Raw genomic sequence first — 23531 nt, forward strand, 5'->3', positions numbered from 1 at the left:
TGACGAGCTGGGGGCTGCGATGCTGTGGGGCTCCAGCGGGGAGCCTGGCCCGGGGCTGCCTCTCATTAGCAGCAGAGACAAACCCGCTGAGGCCAGCGCGGAGCCAACAGCGCGGCAAACGCCTGCTGGCCTCAGGGCTCAGCCTCAGCTCTTCGCTCAAACGCGGCACGAGGCAAACCAACACGTTTCAAAGTTACGTTGAGCCTTAGGAACCACGGAGGGGCTTCAGCGCCTGTTTGAGCTTTCTGAGAAATTACGGCTGAAAATACCTGGGTATACGCATATTTGAGCAGAAATATATATACGCTCTGGATGGTGCTTGAGCACACCTGTTGAAAAGGTAGGGGTGCGACTGGTAATTACAATATCACATTACTATCGCTTGGTCGCATGCAGCTAAGCTACATGCCATTTATTTTAATCAGTTTATATTTCAATTTGATCTGTGGCTTTATTCCAGAACACGGCTCCTCAAATATGATTTGGGCTATCACTTCAAGGTTAGGCGTGCGTGCAGCTTATTAGGATCTTAGAAGGTGAAAAAATCAGTAGCGTATAAATTAATGAAGTTGATAACCCTTCCTGCAAGGATGATGCATGGACCCGTACACAAACTGAAGCAGAATGCCTGGGGCTAGTCAATCTGGACAATAACCTTTCAATGAACATATTTACCCAGCCAAACGATATAAAAACCACCTCAGCTTTAGAAGAGTTGCACCAATGCATGTAAGATGATTAGGGGATTGGAACATCTCTCCTATGAAGAAAGGCAGAAGGATTTGTGTCTCTTCAGTCTGGAAAAAAGATGGCTGAGGGGGGAATCTTACCAATGCTTATAAACACTTAAAGGGTGGGTGTCAGGAGGATGGGGCCAGGCTCTTTTCAGTGGTGCCCAGTGACAGGACAAGAGTTAATGGGCACAAACTTGACCATAGGAAGCTCCACCTAAACATGAGGAGGAACTTCTTTACTTTGAGGGTGGCAGAGCACTGTCACAGGCTGCCCAGAGAGGTGGTGGAGTCTCCGTCTCTGGAGACATTCAAAACCCACCTGGACGCGTTCCTGTGTAACCTGCTCTAGGTGACCCTGCTCTGGCAGGGGGTTGGACTAGATGATCTCCAGAGGTCCATCCAACCCCCATCATTCTGTGATTCAGTTTGTTGCCAGTTGTTCAGAGCAATGAAACACAGAGATTCACCGATCGCTCCCGAGCCGCCCCGTGGGAGTCACAGCACACAGCTGTGGCCAACCTGCAGCACCTCAGGAACAGACTCATTTTGTAAGACACGAGCTTTCTTGGAGCTCAGCTCTATGAGTGTTTTATGCAGTTAAGACAAAATAATCCCATGTGCTTTTTTGTTTCATATAACACAACGGTGTACTCATTTCTGAAGGGTGTTTTGCAGGTGACGATATAATCTAATGTTAATTTAAGAAAGCCGTGCTGATATCTAAATCACTGCTCCTTCATATATGTCTCAAGAGTCTCTCTCAGAATTTAAAAAGCCAAAAGCGAGCAGAATAGTTCTGTTTCAGTGGGCTGTTGACCAGCATGTGAGGTAACAGCAAAACAACGTAACACGCTGTAAAATCATCATCGTCTGTTTATCACGAGGTCAGTAACGAGTACTAACAGGTGGTGGCACAATATATTCCGGGGTTCGTTTTCAGTACTTAGTTTGATTGTCTGTCCTACCGACAGCTGCCGTATCAAGCATTTATTACACACAAAAACGTGAATTAACAGAAAAGCTCCGTATCTAGGGACTTGACTTTTACTTAAGTCAGAGCTCATTGGAGGTGTCAATCACTATGGGAATGCAACAGAGATCCTGAGAATGACACATGGCTCTACCCACCGGAGCATGCCCTGCCCAGGCACCCATGGGGCCACGGCTGTCCCTGTCACCCTCGTCTGTCACTAGCACAGTTCACTTCTGATCAATCATTCCAGGGAAAGGGTAATTCAGCAGGGGTTTAGCTCTAGGTAAGTCCTGCCCTGGCAATCTCCTTTTTCGCCCTGCACCAGAGTGACAGGACTCTTGCGGTGGTGAAAGCTGGATTGCCAGTGCCAGCATCGTGCCAGCCCAGAAGGACCTGGACACTGGGTGACACTGGTTCCTTCTTTTTTCTGATCGGGAAGGCTCTTCCCATGCTGGCAAAGGAAACACATCAACTAATTAATTGGAAAGAAATGCAGCACTTTGTTTAAGTGTGCGAAAGTGTCTGTGTGGGGCCATTCCTGGGATGAGGGTCCTCATGGCAGCGGGCAGACTGGTCTCTCCCAGCCTCGGTAAATAGTCATGTCTGTGCTGATGGAAATCTCTGCCCTGTGTAGGGAAAAGGGCTGACGCTGCTGACTGAGGTGGGTGAAGACTTGGGTGTCTTCACATGTCCTTGACCTGCTATTGAGTGACGCGCTCGTCTACTTGTATTTGCTGGCCTCAGTAAAAGGTGTGCGGAGTCTTGGTTTATTCTCCATTCCTTCACCTCTTTGTGGAAATAACTCCAGATGACTCAGTTCTTTATAAAGGTATCCAATTATTCAAAACATGCGATGAAACATTTGTTAAGACAAAGTTAAATCAGGTGGCTGCAGTGGCCTTGTTTTTAGGAACCGTTTCCAGTGCATGCTCAAGAGATTCACCCAGCACTTTGAAGGGGTGGAAAACCAAATGTCCTTCAAGCGTTAACCTTCCTTTAGTGACCTTCTTGCCTGGTAACGCTCCCTCTGTGGAGAGGTGGTGGGATTCGGTGCTGGGTGAGACCTCACCGCTGCCAAGGGCCCTGCAGGGCCTGGGAGCCTCAGAGCGGGGCTGGTTCCTCAAGGCTGCGCACGGGGAAGAGGAAACACAGCTCTTGATGTGAGACCGAGACATAAAATAATGACAAAACTTCTATCAAGGCTACCATTTCTGCTCCTATAGATTTCACTTTACATCATCTTCAATAGAATCCACTCACACCCCGAAACTAGAGCAATCCATATGTTTCATACATTAGCTTTTATTTTGTCAACTGAAGTAGTTGACCTTTTCAGAGTCGATACCTGTGTATTTTTACATCGGTTCCAGGCTCACACGGAAAGCCTATTTGAAATTAAAATATAAGTTACTGTGAAAGACTACTGTGAAATGCAGGACTAGGCTGCACTGATTGTCATATCTGATTTTTGACAGACGTAGTCTTCCGGTATACAGCAATTTTCCTCTGAACATCTTACTGAAAACCTCATCATCCAGTGACGAATGGATGTAAATTACTTTTGAAACCTATCCTACTAGATGCATTAAAAAAAATAAATGCCTGACAGGCAACCAAAACCAGAACCAAACCTGCAGACAAGCTTAGGGTGAGTCACAAGCAAATTCATCTTGTTTCTTCTGTTATCTTTTACATGGAACATCAAATTCCAGCCATTAAAAATTGAAAATTTTATCTGCAATTAAGAAGGATGTCGCAATGATTCTCCCCAAGCTTTTGTGTGTGGAATTAAAAGGTATGCTTTGAGGGTGGGCCTCTTAAGAACATGGACTATGCCTCTGCAATGGTCCTTTCACGTTATTTTTATTATTACAAATCTTTAGTGAACCGATGGGTAAAAATCTCACCAAAATACAGTGTTTTGCTTTTCCAATATTTGTAGTGGAATGTTTTTCAGTTGCAGTCTGAAATACATGATCTGGAAAAAAAAAAAAGACTGTGGTTCTGCCATGTGTCTGTCTCCAGCACATAAACTGGCGGTGGCTGTGATGTCCCCGCTGGAGGCTGCTGTCATTAGCGGAGAAACCCTGACACTCTATTAGACAGTTATTCAGTAAAATAATATTAATTATGCAAACCTCTGCCCGAAGACCTGCCTAAAATGCCACAAGCAGAAGTCTCAGCTGCTGTAAATGAAGGCAGCTTCAGTGGCTCTGGCAGGGCGGTGACCGCCTGCTCCATCTGAAACATCTGTCCCGGGTTCCAGTTTTCAGCATCTCTGCTCTCACCACCAGCAAAAAGAAACAATTTGCCAAATTTTCTTTGTTGTTAATCATTAACGTGTGGCTGCATTCCCACCTCTAACTTCAAACATCTTGTACCTACGGCATACAGTCATAGAATGGTTTGGGTTGGAAGGGACCTTAAAGATCTTCTAGTTCCAACCCCCCTGCCATGGGCAGGGACACCTCCCACTAGACCAGGCTGCTCAAAGCCCCATCCAGCCTGGCCTTGAACACTTCCAGGGATGGGGCATCCACAGCTTCCCTGGGCAACCTGTTCCAGTGCCTCACCACCCTCAGAGTGAAAAATTTCTTCCTGATATCTAATATAAATCTTCTCTCTTCCAGTCTGAAGCCATTACCCCTCGTCCTACCGCTACATGCCCTTGTAAAAAGTCCCTCCCCATCTTTCCTGTAGGCCCCCTTCAGGTACTGGAAGGGGCTCTAAGGTCTCCCTGGAGCCTTCTCTTCTCCAGGCTGAACAACCCCAACTCTCTCAGCCTGTCCTCATAGCAGAGGTGCTCCAGCCCTACGACCATCTTTGTGGCCCTCCTCTGGACCTGCTCCAACAGGTCCACGTCCTTCTTGTGCTGAGGATTTGTATGATGCTGACAGATGATGATCTTTTTATAGCGGTGTTTTGAAAACTTTTATTATTTTCCTAACACCTTAGACTCTTATTTTATTCTGTTGCTTCAATCCATGCAACAAGTCTCCTGCTACAAAGCCGTGCGCACCCTGCAGAAGTCTTCCCCTTCCACCTCTTTTTGCCGCAGCAGGGATGATGTGATGCTAATCCCGAAGGGCAGAGCCTCCGTCCTCCTCACATGAGCGGGCCCTGATGTGCTGAGATGGTTCCTGCAGGCAGAGTCCCTCTGAAGATGATGCTCTCTGACAACGCAAATGAATTCAGCATTTCTTCATCTTATTTCAAACCAACGGGGCTTCCGGTGGTGAGATATTGAAAATGTGCTACGCGTTGCCTGTCCTGATCAACAGGGTTAACAGTGGCCACCGCCCTGGACACCCTTTAAAAGGAGGGATTTGAGGAGTGTGGGAGCCGGGGAGAGGCAGAGCAGGCGCCGGCTGAGCTGCGGCGCCCGTCCCGCCAGGGCGCAATCTGCTGCGCGACAGCGATTCCCAACTTCATGCGTCAAGACCTTAAGCCTTTCTTCTTTGACACAGAGATTAAGGGCAATCCTGACAAATTCGAAACCAGATCAAATGCGGTCCTCGGGCGAGATGAACTACTGGCCTGCAAATCCCCCGGCGCAGGCTGGGCTCTGGGGCTTCTCAGGGGAACCCGTCCCCTCCAGTTCCGCCCGCTCAGCCGCGGGCACCACATCGCCCTTTTCTGAACCCATTCTGGGCCTTCACGTGAATGGCGAAAGGTGAGCGAATTGGCTGCAAATCAACCGTTTTTTAAAACCAACCAACCAACACCATTTTTTAAAAACTTGTATTTTTTTTTTTTTATATCTGCCAAGCACAGTATCTACCAATGCCGATCTGGGAGCTGACAAGGGCAACATTCGGCTGGTTTCCAAAAAGCTCCAAAAAGCGCTATTTCTGAGCGCCTTTGGGACAGGGCTGGCTGCCGAATTTCAGACCAAGCACCCCTGTCCCATAGTCCTAACCAATTTACTTTTGAAGCTGCAGTTCTGCCCAAAATGACCCTGTAATTTATGATCACGATGACAAATGGGAGAATGAGAACAAGGTCGTTAATATTATTGCTTACATAAATAGCATTATTGCTTTTTGCAAAACAAGCAAATCGTTATGAACTTGTGTCTTATTCTTATTCGCCACTATTTTATGTATAATTTTATATATGTAAATGCATATAGGGGGTTTTTGTGTGTGTGTGTATATATATATGCATTCACATGGGATGTGAACTGAGACGCGTTGTTTTGAGCAGCGGTTTTCCCCAGGCTTCTGCTAACCAACAACTGTGACTTCCCCCTAGTGGTCAATTGTCAGTTTTGAACAGTATTAAAGACCTGGATGCCTCTCACACTAAAAAAAAAAATCAGTTTGTTTTAGAAAACTATAAACAACCTTCCATTTTGATGAAGTTTATAGTCATTGCCTCATTCTAATAGAGCAGCAGAGGCTGGTGTCTTATTCAAGCAAGAATTTGGAACCAAGCATGGGTTGGGAAAAAGCCAAGAAGAAAAAAAAATCATCTCAGCTAAATAAAAGTTCTTGCTGGCTAATTGGCTCACCAATTGTTCAAATTATATTATGACACCTAAAAACCGTGGCTTCTGGACCACCACAAAATTAAAGCTGGTAGGCAGTTTTCCGGTGCTTCCTCATGTGGTGGCTGTGTCTAGAGACCATCCGATGGCCTAGCAAAGGCCACTTTTCCCTTCTTTACTGGAAATCAAACTATCTGAGTCCGTGTCAGCTTTTTTTTCCATTTATCCGTCCTCTGACATGGCCAGAAACTGTCTCAATTAGCTTTTTTTTTTTTTTTTTTTTTTTTTTTTTTTTTTTTTTTCCTGAAGAAGCTCTTCAAAAGCATTGATTTCGGTATTTTCCAGGTTTGGAGTCCTCATTCTATAGGGTTTTGGTTTACTAAAGAGTTTGTGTGGCTCCCTTGTATCTTCCTTATCTCAACAGCTTGGAAAACGACAACTTCCCTCAAATTATTGGAACAACAGTGGTCAAACTCCCAAGCAGAACTAAAAGGGTCACTTCAGCTGGCCTTGCCCTGTACTTACAGAAAGCAGCTGCTTCCCAGGCGACAGTTTTAACTTGCTTCCAAAAGTAAGGAAATTAAAGAGATTGCCTCGTGTGTTTGTTCGTCCATCTGTCCGAGTACTTCCCCTCCCCCAAACCCGCAAACTTATCGGCAATTTTCAATTAAGTTTGACAGGAGCCCCAAAGATCAGTAAGTCCTTGTAGGTCTCTTGAAACAATAGCCGGATAGATAAAAAAACCCCACAAACCCAACAAAAAATAAAATTCCCTGGAAGGAGAATGAAGTACTGTCACTCCGTTACACGCTGTTTGTCAACAAGGGAGAGCCTGCTCTGCCCCAGGCGCGTTGTGCTGCTCTGGCCTGGCAAGGGCTCCTGCTGCCTCCCCTGGGGTGAAGCACCTTTGCCTGCTCTCCGCCTCTCCCCTTCAGGCCAGCTACCTTAATCGCTGTTTCTCAAATCTTTAAAGGAAACCTCAAATATTATACCTCTGTTCTTTCATTTCTCTGTCCCAACAGTTTCATTTTCGCTTCCTCTTCTCCTTACAGTGCCGCACAGGCAAACTTTTCGTGCTGGCGTGCCCGTAAGGTCTCCCTCCCTTCAGCACACATCCTGCAGACCATCTACTTGGAATATATTCTGAATGCTGCCATGACAGAACTTAATTTGTCCCCGTAGTCCTATGATGTCTTGAAGCCCCCTAGATCTCTGCAAACACAAGGCAGAGCACTGCACGGCGTGGGCTGCGATCACTGTCAGGGGATGATGCTGGGTCTCAAGATGAAAGCCTCGCTCTTCAGAGGCCCATGGACGGGGAAATAGGGCAGCATCCTCCAGAAGACACGTATCAAGTCTAGTTTATTATCAGAGGTAAATGTAGTTCATTCCTTAATGCAACAGGAGACCTAGCAATTTTTAAGAAGTTAGGCATCAGAATTAGACTGTCTAAACTTCCCCCATTTCCTGGACACGCAAGTTTGTACACCATGGCAGGCTGGGGACTGGGGCATTTTTCCTCCTCTTCACTTCTATCCAAAACACAATAGAAAGCCAGGTAGAATTAAATCCAGTTTACAGCCGTGGCTTAGATTTTGACATGATGCCATGGTTGTTTTTTTTTCAGCTGACAGGGGAGCCATGCTGTCTTCTAAACTTCTTTATTTTAGCCGAGCGCCTCAGGGTAAGGGAAAGCAGGACGAAAGGCTGGCCGGGTCCCAGTGACAGGAGCCATCTCCTGCCCTGCCCGACTCTCCAACCTGTGACATATGCAAACCCATTACTCACAAGCTGGCTTCAATTTTACCCCGCGGGACTTTCCCGGGGGGACAAAGCCAGTGCTGCCAAATTCACAGTTGGGCAAACTTCTCCAACCCCAACTGAAAGATCCATCTTTCAGTCATTAAAAATGATCTGAATTTGTTATCTGCTCACCTACACGCGAGTACAGGAAGGATTTTTGCCTGTATTTTTATCGCCAAAAGTCGTGAGATCACAAGGATCGCAATGTCCCTCCTTGCTCACCGTCACGATGGATCACGTCTACTGTCTGTCAAAGTCCCGCTGACACGGATTTATCCTGACAGTTTGGTCTAACGTTTTCACTTCATGTGTACAAAGAGCAGCAAGAGATCCCTCCAGAATTTAAAAATGGTGGCCCCTTGGACTTATTTGCACCCCAGGGGGCATCATCTGGGGGCAGATTTCAACAAGTAGCACATTCAGTTATTTCCGTCTTCTCGTGACACCAGTCGCCGCTTCTGCCCGCTCTCTCAAATGGTCTTTCCTAAGGTAGTAGGAGGGGGAAGACTGAGTGAGGGAGGGGGACAGAAACACAACAAAGGACAATTAGTTTTCAGGAATTACTGAAATGTCACCCTCTTCCTGCTTTTCTCCCTAATTCTTCTTTCAGAGAAGAAAACACTTCCTCACTGTCTGCTTCTTCATGTATTATTTCTATAGGTTCTGTCTTAAAACGGGCCATATGAAGAGAATTTGGTTCCCAAATCTTCTGCCACTTTGCCTCTGCTACATGGAGCCACAAGGAAACTGTATTTTCCTGGGAACAATGCAAGAATAGAAGATTACAAGAAAAATTACTGTTGGGGTATCTTCTTTAATTCCCTCCGGATTTATACAATCACTCCAGTGAGAATAAAACCAAAAGCAAAGGTATATCACTAAAAGGAAAATGTAGCAACTATACGTATGAGTACACTTTGGGGAACATGCACAACGAACGTACGTGTGTCTCCAAAAATGGTTATCGTATGCAATCTTTTGTCCCAACAAAGCCTAGGGAACTCGGACCCCTCTTTCCCGGAATTATTCTTTAATCAAAACAGAAAACAGCTGTATTTCATATCTCCCAGTCAACGCATATTGCTGGAAAAATCAACAGATACCTGTACAGAAAAAAAAAGGCAGCCCAGTATCTGAAGGTGCCAGAACTGAGACTGTGCAGATGTCAGAAGCCGGAATAGCCAGGGGTTTCCAACTATGCATAGGCGGCTCGGAGGGCTGACAGAATGGCTTCTGACTCGGTGATAAAATCTCTCTTCCGAGCATCAAGGCCAAACACCAGCTTCCTGATGTATCTCCCGAAGCATGTGTATCTCTTGGGATCCGCGGCTCTCCTGCAGTCTTCTCTGCGGAGCAGCTGCCCTCCTGCCCAGTCTGTTCCCATTCACACACAGAATAGACAAGATATGAAAAGAGCATTGCAATGGATTTTGCGTACTGTAAACGATGTTATTTAAAATTCCCTCACTTCATGTAGCGTTTAAAACAAGGGCCCAGAATTTTGTATGTATGTCAGATAATTTATATAGGACACAAAATCCTGATCTGGGATCCTACCTGAGGGCTCTTAATTTTGAATAAACATTCTTATTTCCTCTTACTCACTCTTGCAGGTATGGAACACGACACTTTCATTTTTTTTTTCCTTGCAGAAGTATGACTAAATAAAGCATCCACGGAAGTAACATGTAAATAGCAGATTTCAACAGGAAATAGTCAAATTCACATTTTTTTCAAATGGTAGCACATAAAGATATGCAACTTCCCCTAAACAATTTGGTTGCAGTACATGAAGTCCCGTAACACCATGGGAACCTCTGCCAGAGTTGTTTCACGCTTTTTTCCCACTTTGAACTCTCAGTTACGCGGTGAATCAGATGTGATTTTTAGTGCTAGTGTAAACAGAACAAACAGTGAAATTTTAAAACCACATTTATTTTTAATACAAAATCTGTTGCACTATTACAGAAGTGAGCCTGTATGTTTACCCCCACATGCACAGATAATTCAGCATCTACAATTAAATAAGAGTAAAATCATATTTCTCTTTTACCAAAACCATTGGCAAATCTTATTAAGAAAAGTTCTCTTTGTGCTTTGTAGTCAATGTTTCGTAGAATTCCTGTCTTATTTCCGTTCCCGTTAAGAAAACCTATCAATGGAAAGCTCAAAGGTGCGGAAGAAGCTTATTACAGCTAGCTTACATCTGTGATTGCTTCCGTTGTGCTTTACCTACAATATATACATGAAAGCTGCGAGCTGTACTACGGTCTAATGCAACGCACTGGCAAAAGCTCTGAATGGTTCCATGAGGAATCTGCAGTAAATAAGCAGAACAGTTCACTACTTCGTCTTCACAGCAAAAAAAAAAAAAAAAAAAAACAAAAGAAAAAAAATATTAAGTAGATGCTTTAAGATACCATGCATACCATTGGCTATAGTACTTCTTACACAGTACAACATAAGCTTTCTTGTTTTATTTGTCTGTAACACCTAGAAGCATATAGCAGCTACGCTTTAAGTGTATTTACAAATTCAACAAAATATCTACATATAAAAAGCTTACTTAAAATTAAACTTGATGCAAGTTATGAAAAACCAATTTATTGGCAAATGAAACTGAGCATTCCTTCAACCATAGGTTGTTATAAAAATTTATATTTGGAGGTAAACATTTGATTGATATAGTATGCGAGAAAATAATTTCGTAACCGATAATGGTAATCCTTTACCACTAAACCGTATTAGCACTTGTCAGATCGAATTCTGTGGTTCCGAGCGGTAACCCCCCCACTGCTTCAGGGCGTAGATAATTACGAAGCTGCCACACCGATCAGGCCGGGACACAGAGGGAAATGCACTCTCGCTGGTGTAGTCGGCTGGTTTGGTTTTTTAACAATTTATTTTACAAGAGCTTAGACCTTGCTGTGTTAGTCAATAATTTAATTCTGGTTGTGTTTTGTTTTTGTTTTTTTAAATCTTCTAAGGCCATCAAAACATGTTGTGCTCTAACTGTCTAGAAAGCATTTATTTTATTTTTAAAGGAAAAAGAAAAATCATACTCTTCTTTGCGTAATTTAAAATATTTAAAACCTTCCATTTTTAGCACAACAGTTTCATAACACGTTTTTTCCCTTCACATTTGCATTTTATTTGGCAATGACAGTAGTCCGCTAATCACAGTTTACTGCACCGACTGATTGAGTAGTACAGCGCATTATGGAATGCATATTGTATAAAGGCACTGAATGTATTTTGCCCTGTGTTTTCTGGAATATTTTCTCTTATTTTAAAGTTTTTCTTTCAGTGACTGTACAAATTCCAAAATGCATTGCAATGCGTATCCTTTATGCCCTAAAATCAATCCAATGTGTTTTGATGTAAAAATAGAACACTGTACTGCTGTAATACTTGATAGATTAAAAAGGCTATAAAGTAATAGGAGCAAAGAGCAGATAATAGGGTCTCATTAAGCATCAGCAAATGCAAGTGTCATACTTAAATCATTTAGCAATTATATACTGTACATACTGTTCCTAACTGTCTTGCAAAAAGACATATGATAGCTAGACATTAAGTCACCAATTTCACAACAATGTCCACAAAGACATTGAAGTTCTATATAATACTACTATAACACTCCGACAATGAAAACGGAATTCATATCCAGGGATTCAGCTGAGGACTGCATAACAAATTGTCAAACCATGTTTTTATAGTGTACACGAGATTATCTGTGAATTGTGTAGCTTTTTTTTTTTTCCATGCATCATACCGTATTTTCAACAGGAAACAAAATTATAAGTCGATGTTATTGTTTGTGTCAGTTCCTTCTAAAAAAGTAAAAATACCCAAGTTTTGAACAAGATTTGGATTTGTATTTTGACTCATACTAACATACCACTTAACGTGTCGTTATGCTGTATAACTGTATTGACCTGCATGTTCTCATAGCATAAACATCTTGCGGTGAGGAGCTCCGTTACCTGCATGTTCATAGTATGAGAAGGAGGATGTACAAGTGCTTTAAACAAACTGAAGATACAAGGGGATCGAGTTCTGTGGTTACACAAATGAATTCATGGCATTTACAGGAGAAGGAGCCTCAGAGCTTTCATTTCCTTCGGCAGGTTCTTTCTCTTTTTTACCACTATATTGTCCAATAAAGGAGCCATCCTCATTGAACTGACCATTTACACCTTCTCCATAGTCAACTAAACTATCGTCACTGTCTTCTTTTTTCACAGTTCTGTCTGAAGGCGTCCGGCTTCCTTTTTTTAGAGGTTTATGGTCCTCTGCATCACTGGAGACACAAACAAACAAACAAACGCAATTAACTGATGTATTATATATGAAGACAAAATCAGCCATGCATGCAGAGTTTACAAAAAGCATGTGTGCAGCCCTATAATCCTTTAGTAAACCCACATCACATTGTAGGGACAGATCAATATGATGCAGTTGACATGAATACATGGTATAGGAATGGTTTAAACAGAGAATGTCTTCCGTGGAGGGAGAGGGGGTTGTGCTTTCTTTTTTTTTTTTTTCTTTTTTTCTTTTTTTCCCCCCATCGTGCATGACTTTTCAATGATAAGACTTGTGCCCTTCGCTTGGAAGCAATTTAGATGCAACTGCAAGCATTAAAAAGTGGGTTGTAAAGTTATAAAAAAAAATAATTTATTTGTTCTCCAAAGTAACAAGCTTATGATGTGCTGTGAAGTTAGTCTGTTAAACTTCTTAATTTCTTTGACTCCTTGAACATGAATGAAGAATGAATCTGGTTAAATGAAATATACTGATTTTCTTTACTAGTATAAAGAAAATAAAAGTACTGCATTTCAAATAATTTGTTACATAATGCAGGCCAGACTTGCAATTTTCAACCTTACCTTTCAAGAGACCTACATATTCCATTAAAAGGGTGCAGAAGAAACAAATGAAAATAGCCTAAGAAGAAAAGCAAAGTCCATATCCTGATAGTGATCAGTATTTTATCAATAATAATTTGCTCTTAAAATCGCTAAAACATTTACTGTATACAGGTAAAGCAACAATTAATCTTAAGGTAGCTACAGTTGAGCAGTTAAGACCATGATTAGTTTTTTTCATTACTTATCACCTTATCCTAATCCATAACTGTTAAGATGATGATGGTGAGTTGGAGGACAACAGAAAAAGGAAAGGAAAGAGGCAGGGAGGAGAGATCCCTCCAGCAGAGTATTGTGGTGTTTCCCTTGTCAGTGGAAAAGCTGCAGCACCATCAGCATCCCCAAATAAACCTGCAGCTGTGGTAAGCTGGTAGTTCATGAAATACATGTAGTTGGGTTCTTTTCAGAATCCTTTACACTGCACTTCAGTTTCAAGATGAAGATTTCAGCAGCAGCTCTAAAGCATTTCCAATTAAAAACTGATTATATATTCAGAAAATTATTTTAACTGTGTATTTCCTAAAAACAAATACCTTAGTTCTTCCAATAATTATATTTTCTATTTTTTTTTCTAATGAATATCTTTTAACATCCAAAGAAACCATATATATATATAGCACATACAAGGCCACACAGATTATATTGTTAGCTAACAAATGCCCTGTTGAGAAATATTTCACTATTGCTAGAAAACATTACGCCAGTTTTTCATCAAGCTGCTTCTCCTTATCTCATCACCTTTTTTGGAAGACTCCAAGTTATCACATTCTAAAAGTACACCTCTAATAATTACAGAAAAAGCATACCAGAAATTTTATTCTTCCGTGCATACACAAGAAAGAAGCGGTAAGAATATCTATCTAATTAACATATAAGAAAACCTTAACGTTTAAAATACACAAAGGCAAAAACTCTAAACATGACTGTATCAGTCTTGACTTTGTTCTTAATTATTGCTGTGTACATGACATGAGGATAAATATCATTTCATTGATCTTCTTTGCTTACGGATACTTTAAACATACAGGGCAGTAGCATTTAAAAGAATGCTACTCCAAAATGTCAAGCATAAGCAGCAAAAAGCAAATGTTTGTAACACTGCAAACACAAGCAGATTACAGAGACATTACTGGAAGGAGTTCATTCGGGAAGGACCCTATATTTAAAAGGGTTGAAGACAGAATCGAGTATTTAAAAATCACATGCAGTTTCTCCATCGCCCTCATCAGAAGGCATCAGAGTCACTGGCACAGGCCACACAAACCAAATGAAGACCAGACCCTCTGAAGCAGGACCAGGTCCTCCTCCCAGAGAAGAATGACCTGCAGTGTTTACTGATTTATGGGTAATAGCATTTAGTAAAGAACGCTGCACATACGGTTTGCTGTTTAATTTTAGACGAGTAGCTTCATAATTACTTACACTAATATGTAGGAATGAAAAGAAATGAAAGTTGCCTTTGTACCATATTCCAACTGGTCAAGCAACTCTGCGCAAATATTCTGGAGTGTGACCCTATCCGGTGTAATTCACTAGGCTGGAATATACAGTAAATAAATAACACACCATCACTGTATTAAAAATATCCACATTTTTGTGTTTAATCCAATATAAAGCTCTATTTTCATTTGTAATGTAGATAAATCTAGGTGCGGGAAGTTCTGCTCTTAGGGTTTTCAAGTTTGTATTTTTGAAAACAAAAGTTTGTTTATAAGCCAAACAATGAAGAAATACACAATTGGTTGCACTGTGTCTGTGATTTCTCTATATTTTAGTAAGGATGCAGATTCTACTCTCTGTATAACTAAAACCAAACAAAACTGCAGATGTACCTAGGAGTGTACTTGCACAGAGGTGGGCACTGGTGTAAGGGAACAGTTACACCAGATGCAAAAATTGACCCTGAATCTGGGGATTCTCTCCTTTTTTCCATTATACAAGTCCAGAAAGAAGTTCTGCCAAGACTCTGGCAGCAGAAAAAGATGTGGGATTACCCAGGGTGCCTTCCACTCCTTGTTCAGGAAAAGGAAAAATATCCCGTAGTATCATTTATTCCTTATCAAACTGGATTGTGACTCTTGTATAAGATGAATACAATGTTTTGAGTGGAAGGGAAAGAAACTGAGGAATAAAAACCAAAACAAGCAGGAGAGAGAGCAAAAAAGTGAAGACATCACTGTTTTGGACAGCACTTTTGTAACCCTGGGGCTGCAAAACAGAGAAGGGACCCTGGTGCTCTGAGGAAATGAATGTATTTTCTGTTTGCCGCCAAGAAGCAAATGCCACTGAATTGCATTATGAATATGCATGCCCACAGAGCTACAGAACATTTTAGGCTGTAGAATATACACTACTATATTGTAAAAACATGTTAAAAACCATAAATTTTGATAGAGTATCTGAAAGATTTGCTAATCCTGCTTACAGTCGTTCACAAAACTATACAGAAATGCAACCAGGATAGATCATAATTTATTTTAGTTTTTGTTTGTGATTTTGCTTGGTGTCTTTTGTACTAAACCTACTGTAATACCTTGAAATGAAAAATAAAGTACAAACTAGGTTCACTAAAATTACAGTGGAAAACTGAAGAAGTTTTTGAAATGTGCCACGTATGCAATGCATACAGTTAATAGTAAGACACTAAGTACTGGGAGGGAACAAAACAAGAGGTGAGAACGGGTATGAATTTTATATTTAGATCAGACAGCCATGAAAGTTAACTCTAGGGATACTTTTACTATTTATTGTCTCACAAATAAATTCCATACTACTAGTTTTTTAGGGATGAAAGCTGCTCAGTGAAGACTGATACGTACCAGTCATTTTGATAAGTACTGATATGTATCACACACATTTCTTGCCCTTTCAGTAAGAACAGTGTTTAAATATTAAAGCATACTCTAAAAGCATGATTTAAATATTTTTCATAAACAATTGCTAATATATGAATACATGTTTCTTTTTCTTCTTAGTTTAATGAAAAACATAGCAAAGTTGCATTTAATGATTAAAAGATATGAAGAAGTACGCAGGTGACAGAAACATGTAAGTGCAAAGTACGAACTTATTTTTTAAAAGAATCACTTCCATTTCATAAGCTCATCAGTTATTGAAAAAAATATGTACCTTGAAATCTCCTTTCTTCTTTCAACTTTTCAATTTTTCTTCCTTAGATATGGGTACATGCAGCAACCAGTCAGAATGGGGAAGACAGTTTTACGATGCCTCTGCAGTCCAGCAGGCAACTAGTTCCCACTAAACTTTGCCACATTCATGGACATGCAAAAAGACTCAATATATGGTTAGCAATATACTACTTTTCCTTATAACACAACTGTCAGAGGAAAGGCAACACAAAACAAACAAATGGGTAAAGCATTCTGGGCTACTGGATGCAGAATGAGGATGCAGAAGATGTTGTCAGTAAATTCCTTTTTCTGTGCCCTCAGGTCAACAGCCCAGAAACGTTTAAGTATAAGCCACAGAAATACCTTACGTTATGGCTCCCTGCACGCTCCAGGAGAACCTCCGTCCCAATTCCTAACAGGTTTCTGCTCATGTTCCTAAATTTATAGGACTGTGCAGATGAAAACTGCTTTCCCTATGCACTTATGCACCTGTATCAAACCAGGCTTCAAAACATTTTACTACTCCTAATCTGGCTAAGACGTAAGCACATGTGTATTAGTTTTCTGAGTGGTTTTTCTTTAGCATCTCTGTAACACTCAACCTTCGATCCTGGCAGAAGCAGAAAAACAGGGAGATTAAGCTCTGGCTTTAAATGGCAATGGGTTGAAAAAACTGTTGTTAGTCAGAGAACCTGACTTCCTCCTTGTGAAAATTTTAAAGAAAAATCCGCTTGACAGAAATTCAACCAACTTTCCACCTTTGCTATTGCTGGTGGAAAATTATACAAAGGGAAATCAAAGCACTGATTTAAAAAGCAGTGACACAGATGTTCAAGAATAAAAATAAGAACCACCAAAGAACGCACATGTGTGTAAATGAGGACATGATAAGATGACTGCCAAATCCAATTGGACTATTCAGAGACAAGAATTCTGCAGGCAGTCCATTGACATCATTTCTTGCACTAGAAGCGACCAAGCTTAGAATTATGGTGCTGAGGCACAAATCATTGCTAGGTCCCCCTGTAAACACCCTAAGCTGCCAGAAAACTTGAGTAACTACGAAAGAAAAAAAAAAAAATACTGTAGTTACAAACTATATTCTCATTGTTAATCAACCCAGAACAAGAAGGAAAAGTAACCTATTATCTAGCAATCTCAGAACTCTTCACCAACCAATTCCGGAAAGTCTCTCATAGCATATCCAAAAATTTCTAGGAAAAATATTGTGTGTGTCAAAATGTTGAAGAAAAGAGGTAAAACAATTCAACAAAACGTGCAAACATCCTGCGTTACCACACTAGCAGTCCTACTACTGTAGTTGCTTTGTCTTGTTTGATCTTCCTAAGAACATTTTGCAGACTGCAATGAGATGCTCCACTTTCCTACTTCTTGTGAAATTAACTAAGAAACCCATGAACCCACAGGTCTGTAGATGCCATAACTTCTTCATTTCCCTTGATTTAGGGCCCAGGATGGAAATTTAGGCTGATTCATACCCCTACACTGACTTGAACAGGAGCTCTAGATAGTCTTTACTTTGAATTTAAATAAACATAAATTTGTGGTACTTCTTGTTATTTCTTGTAGTTTCTTGATGTAAGCATTGACTGTCCACAATTTACTGTCCCAGTCTTCTATGACTGAGGAAACCACTGTGATTGTAGCACGATTGGTTTGCTCCAGAGGCAGTTTTCTCTTATTACGTAAAGGTGCAGGTATGCCTCTGGTCACAGGAACATAGCGTACCCGGTGGTCATTCTGTGGTTCCTGCAACCCCTGTGCTTCCTAAGGCATATACTTCCTTCGTTAGATAGATATGGCAGGAAAATGTAATGTTGCCAGGTTCTGCAGAAAGTATGCTCTTAGAGGAAGTTGAAGAGTGCAAAACTTCAAACAAGTACAAGCCATCCCAAGAATACTGGGAAGCCTAGAAATTGAATGTGACAAAAAACTCCCCTAAAACCGAGAGCTGTAACTTCTCTAGAAGATTTTAATTAGTCATTAAGATTAAAGTAATTTAATAATTTAAATCTTATTTTTAAACAACTGATTTTCTAAGCATTGGGCTTACTTGTCCAGAAATATTGAAGTCTATTCAGTATAAATGTCCAAGGCTTTCACTCTTCCCAGTTCCTGAGAAAGGAGGAAGCAAGTCTGCGTTCTTAGAAAGTTCCTCTTGATGGTCTGGTCTCTCTCTGAAAGTGAGATGTCCTTTCGTACTTGGCATGAAACGATTGTGAGACCTTATACTTTCCCTTCCCTCCTTTAAACTTTGGAGGAGAACGGAAGGAGCTGAGGCACTTGTGAGGATAAGAAAATGAAGAGCTTCCAACAGAGCTCTTTTTTTTCAGCTGACGTAAGGAGTGTTTGTGTTCTGAGAAATCCTTCATGATCTGAACCAAAGATTCACCAAATAGCTTGCCGCCTGTGTATGGTAAAGACAGCAGTTTACATGTTAGATCTAGTGATGAGGTCCAAGGACGTAGCCATATAGCTCTCCAGGCTACAGTGAGGCATGCCATGTTTTTAACAGTGAGCCTCAGAGAATCCTCAGCTGCATCATGGATAAAATTAGCTGCAATTTTACACAGCCTCCGTTTCCTCTGCATGGCACCAGATGGGACCCATTGCTTTCTGAATCTGGCTCGCTCCTCCTGCAACCATATTACTAATGCTCTAGAAGCATAAGTGCAGTAGATAGATACTCCAAGCTGGGCTGCAACTAGCTTGAAAGATCTTTTGATTGCTTCCTCAACCTTTCTATCAGTAGGATCTTTAGGGAGAGCATCCATATTAGCAGGCACTGAGAGTACAGAATCACCACTAACCAATGCCCTGTCTACCTGAGGCAAGGTCCCCCACAAAGCAGCTTTATCCACTGGAAGAGGATAGAGCTTGTGTAGGACTGCCGGGGCTTCATGCTTTGCCTCAGGATTACCCCAAATCCTACAGACAAGATCTTCCACTGCGGAATGGATAGGAAGTGCATTATCTACCTTGCCTTCTTCAGAAGGGATAGGCAGTTCTTCTGAAGCACATTCAGATTTTGAAGACTTTAGCATCAACACTCTCTTTATGTGCTTGAACAGATACTTCTGATTCTCCATGTCAAACTTACGCAGAAGATCTGGTCCTTCTTGGTCTTCTGTAGGGGACTCAGATGACACCTCCCCATCTTCAGGGGATGACTCAACCTCCAAGGTCTTGTCAGTCTCAGATTTCTCCTTCCCAGGAGTCTGATCTTTTAAACTGTCCATGTGGTCAGACTCAAAATTTTGGGAACTGCTCCCAGTTGCTTCTAGAGGAACCACTGGAACTTCTGTAATTGGTACCCTGGGATGCTTTACTGAATGGGCCCTAGCCTGTGCCACAGAAGTTATACTTTGTCTGGCTGCTGTCAAAGCATCTTTTAAGACAGTAGCTAGCTCAGGCAAAATTACAGATTTCATTAATGAATTCTTTTCAGATTCAGAGAAGTGAGTAGTAGTAGAAGGTCTTACCTTCCTGTGGTAGGAACTCTGAGTGTCTTCTGAATCTGAGCTGTAGTCTGGGGTCTGGCTGAACCAGTGCTGGAGAGAAGAATGCTGCCTTGCCAGTGAGCCATGAATTGAGCTGGAGCTGAGGGGTTGCTGGAAAGGGGATGGCTGTCCTGCCTGAGAATCTGAGCCCTCCTCCGACCCCATTATCTGTTGCTCAGAAGCATGATGTCTAGAGCCATGCCTGTACTTCCATTCGTCTGATCTCTTCTCCTCTCGGCAGAGGGAAGCAGAGACAGAACTAACCCTTGTAAGCTCTGACGACTCCCTAGCCCTCCTCCTGGTGTAGGAGGTCTCTGATCTGGTGCTGGAGTATTGATCCCCTGACCTTCTGAAGAAGTTGGATCTGTCAGATCTCACAGACTTTGCCTTGGGAAAGACAGGGTCTGCTTCAGGAGAATTGGCACAGCTACCTTTTCTTTTCTTTTCCTTGTCCATTTTCTTTCCTGTCCAAGCAGACATGGACCTGAAGTGATGAAAAAAGTTCAAAATACTCGAATTCCTAGACCTTTCAAAAATTACTTTTTTTTTTTTTTTTTTCCAAAGGAAACCCTATACCCTTTTTCCTCAAAGAAGCACTGCATCATGACCAGTGCCATGTGAGGCAGACAAACTGGGAACTGAGTGACTGCAGTGATGCTGGGCTGCAGAGAGGGTGCCAAGATATCTTCTGTAATCTGACTGGTTGCTGCTGCTGCCCTGTCTCTAAGGAAAAAAGAGGAAAGCCCAATATTGACTAATTACACAGAAATACATTTTAGAAAGGAGTTTTTCCATGGTAAATAGGATGAGCTCTTTCATGTGAACAAGTCTGAAAGCTTGACATGCATCTGTCCATATTCACCAGACATGAGGTGGATAAATGCATTCTAAAATAATTTAATAAAGCACTAGATGATTCCATAGAATAACTCAAGCCGCTTCAATATGGAGACATAAATTCAAATCTTCCTACAGATCACACATGAAAGCAGACTTGAATAGTCTTATTCTAGGCCTGAGAAAACATGTATCGAGGTCATATCATTTGTACAATTCTGTATGAAGGTCAGTTTCTGCTGCTGAGAGTTCCAAGTACTGAAAAACAGAGGAGCAGTAAAGGAGAATGCAAACTGGACTGCTTGGAAAACTTAGACAGTACTTATTTACCTCTGCTTCCAAACACTGCTTCACACTTCCCTTTCTATCAGCTGGATTTAATTAATCCATAGGCACTTAATACTGTAATAAAGTACTATTCTGAACTCATTAACCTTTTAAAAATCCTTTCCTTGATTTTAAAATCAAGAAAGAATAAAAAGAAGCTGCTCTTTGGTATTCAGAACTGTAAATCTATTCCAGTCAGATCAAGATGCACATTTCCCTTATACGAAGAAGCTATGGCAACAAAGTAGATCCTTCTTGCAAAAACTGATTTTGCTACGTACATCTGTAAATGTCACATCTTCAAAACAATAAAGGGCTTTTACAATGCTTTTGACACAGGAACACACTATAAAGTCTGTTACAAAACCTATGTAAAATATAATGGTTTTGGCATATTTAGAAAATAATAACATTATTTCCTGTACTAATCAAAACCAAACAGATTAAATGTTGCTTATTTACTATGCTATGCTCATAACTGTTATAGGAACAGACTTGCCATGGCATGCTTTTTATGATGCCAGGAGATTCAGCAAGTCATTTACAATAAAGGAAAAGAGTCAGGAGTAAGAGCTACGCTGCATGCTTTGAAGCTGCTTGTTATGTATCTCGTACTGAAATACATGAAAGGGAGATTTGTTTTTTCTTGTAGGACATTCCTTCCCCTCTGTGTATAACATGACTTCCTTGTTATTGGATTAGGTGTTAGTACTGGCAGCCATTTTAAATGCAGTTATTTTCCAGTCGATGTAACACAAGATTGCCTTTATCAGGTTTCAGTTTTTTTTCAAAAACCAAAATGCTAAATGTTCCTTAACTGAAAGGACACTGTATCTGGTATTTTATCTACCTGAAAGACAGGTTTGTAAATGCAGATTCCTCACTTTGAGACAACTGTGTTTGAATCTGGATTTCACCTTGCATTAGTGAATGGCTTATTCTAAGCTTGGGTGTTTAATTTTTTTTCTAATGGCGCAGTTGAAATGCTATCTATAGTTCTATACAACACTGGATACAGAATCTTTGTCAACATGGAAAAAAGTTAGTTTTGAATTAATAAGTGTGATATTATATACATTACATGTGTGATATGAACAGCGAACATGACAAACCACATCAGTTGCTCACCTGTATTCACCAAATGTTCCATCATCTTCCTTCATAGGTTGTATTTCTGGATCAGCATGTGCGTCCTCCTTTTCCTTCACTAAAATATTTGAAATAGTAATTTTTATCATGAAACTGCAAGACAAGAAACCTTAAGACCTTAATTTCTCAAACTGATCACGTTTGGCAGGAATGTGGTTTGAATAAAAATAATTTTTTTAACTGGAGCCTCAGGCTGTTACATTTTTGCTTCTGAAGGAAAATTCTATTAATTAGTTATAGAATTTTATTTTCATTCAAGTGCAAAATACTGTATGTCATTCTGCGTTAGTAAAACTTTTCTTCCTTTCATTTCTAGCACTAAGGAGAAAGTTTTGTTAAAAATCTTACAAAATACTTTCTTTACTTATGTTATTAATAGAGCTATTATTTATTGAAATCTGAATAATTTAGTTTTACTTATACATGCTCCATATTCCCTCTTGATATCCCTCTCCTACTGATTGATAAAACTGAATCAGATTCACTTGTGTTCACTGTCATTTTGTACACTTTGTGCTTTCTTTTCATGCACTAAGACTCCGGAGAATTTCAAATAGTATTTTAAGAATTCTTAATATTGGAAAAAATAGGCATGGTCTGTTACTTTCTTCTGTTCTATACCATGATCAAAAGCAAAGAAAAACCACCTACACTGGAACCTAAATTTAACACAATTGTAGCTCTTGCACATCCTTGTTATAGGTCTAGTCATCATTCACCGGTAGGAATAAATCCATGCATGTAACTTTTCCCTATAAAAATAATAGCACTTTGTCCTTTGACACAGAAATCCACTAATACTTAAGAAGACAGATGTTTATAGAAGACATATATTACTTTAAGATCGTTGACAGAGTAAAATAATATACTGACTTCAAGAATTATCTTTACAGTTCTTCCCTTTGCCTTTTCATTTCTGTTTTTCTCGCTACTACTCAAATCTTTCCCTTGTTTAGCAAATACAATTATATAATATAATATTCAATCTCTTATCTTTTACTCTGGTAATTTCCACATTTAATTTGTAAATCATTAGTTTATATGCTGTTATTTAAAATGATATGAATCATTCCTGACTGCATTTTCTAAGTTTATAATTACAACAATGCATAACACCTTGAAATGTATCTGTCTGCTATAACTTCATACTGAAAAAATTTGTTACTTTTTTCAAACCACAGGCAATCTCAAGATGACATGCTAAAATTACGAGGAAAAAGAGTTAATAACTTTGTGCTTTGCATTTGCCACTATCTGTGGAACAGTACATTTGTGATGACACAAGAAATACAATTAGCTCTACAGTCGCTGCTATAAACAAGAGTACGTACTGAGTCTGAAAATCTTGCATACAGTCAAGGTCTACCTTTACATATGTGTGTGCATAAATAAATTAATACCTTACATCTAGTAATTCTGCAGAAGCAGAGAAAAAAAGGGCATAGGAGGGATCTCCACAAAGTAATGACAATCTTAGCATCAAACTGCCTTCTATGCTTTTCCTCTTCTAGATGGTGGCTCACTCCAAGTCCTCCGTAGTCTTTTCAGCTTCATCACTTTACTTGTTTCATCCTCCTAATTTTCCTTCTCTTTTCTCCACTAAGAGTCACTTTTCTATATCCTCTGTAATCTCATT

The 23531-nt window shown here is 40.6% G+C and overlaps 2 protein-coding genes across 23 annotated transcripts in view; both read right to left on the reverse strand.

The window, feature by feature from the left end:
• Positions 1-9102: 9102 nt before the first annotated feature.
• NRCAM (neuronal cell adhesion molecule) overlaps positions 9103-23531 on the reverse strand; it is a 158791-nt gene continuing 144362 nt past the window's right edge. For 19 of the 22 annotated variants that reach the window (XM_063323155.1, XM_063323142.1, XM_063323154.1 and 16 more), the window contains 2 exons: positions 21875-21953; positions 9103-12302 (listed from right to left, as the gene is read on the reverse strand). In XM_063323155.1, the coding sequence (XP_063179225.1) occupies positions 12065-12302; positions 21875-21953 (317 nt within the window). In that variant the 3' untranslated portion in view covers positions 9103-12064. Of the gene's footprint in view, positions 12303-12891; positions 12950-21874; positions 21954-23531 lie in introns of all 22 variants that reach the window. The other 3 variants (XM_063323152.1, XM_063323163.1, XM_063323162.1) reach the window with 1 other exon arrangement.
• On the reverse strand, positions 15583-20893 carry LOC134510183 (uncharacterized). The gene has a single exon (XM_063323169.1). The coding sequence runs from the start codon at positions 20060-20062 to the stop codon at positions 18227-18229; it is 1836 nt and encodes a 611-aa protein (XP_063179239.1). The 5' UTR covers positions 20063-20893; the 3' UTR covers positions 15583-18226.

This window comes from Chroicocephalus ridibundus, chromosome 1 (assembly GCF_963924245.1).
Source record: "Chroicocephalus ridibundus chromosome 1, bChrRid1.1, whole genome shotgun sequence".
In the NCBI taxonomy this organism is placed as follows: domain Eukaryota; kingdom Metazoa; phylum Chordata; class Aves; order Charadriiformes; family Laridae; genus Chroicocephalus; species Chroicocephalus ridibundus.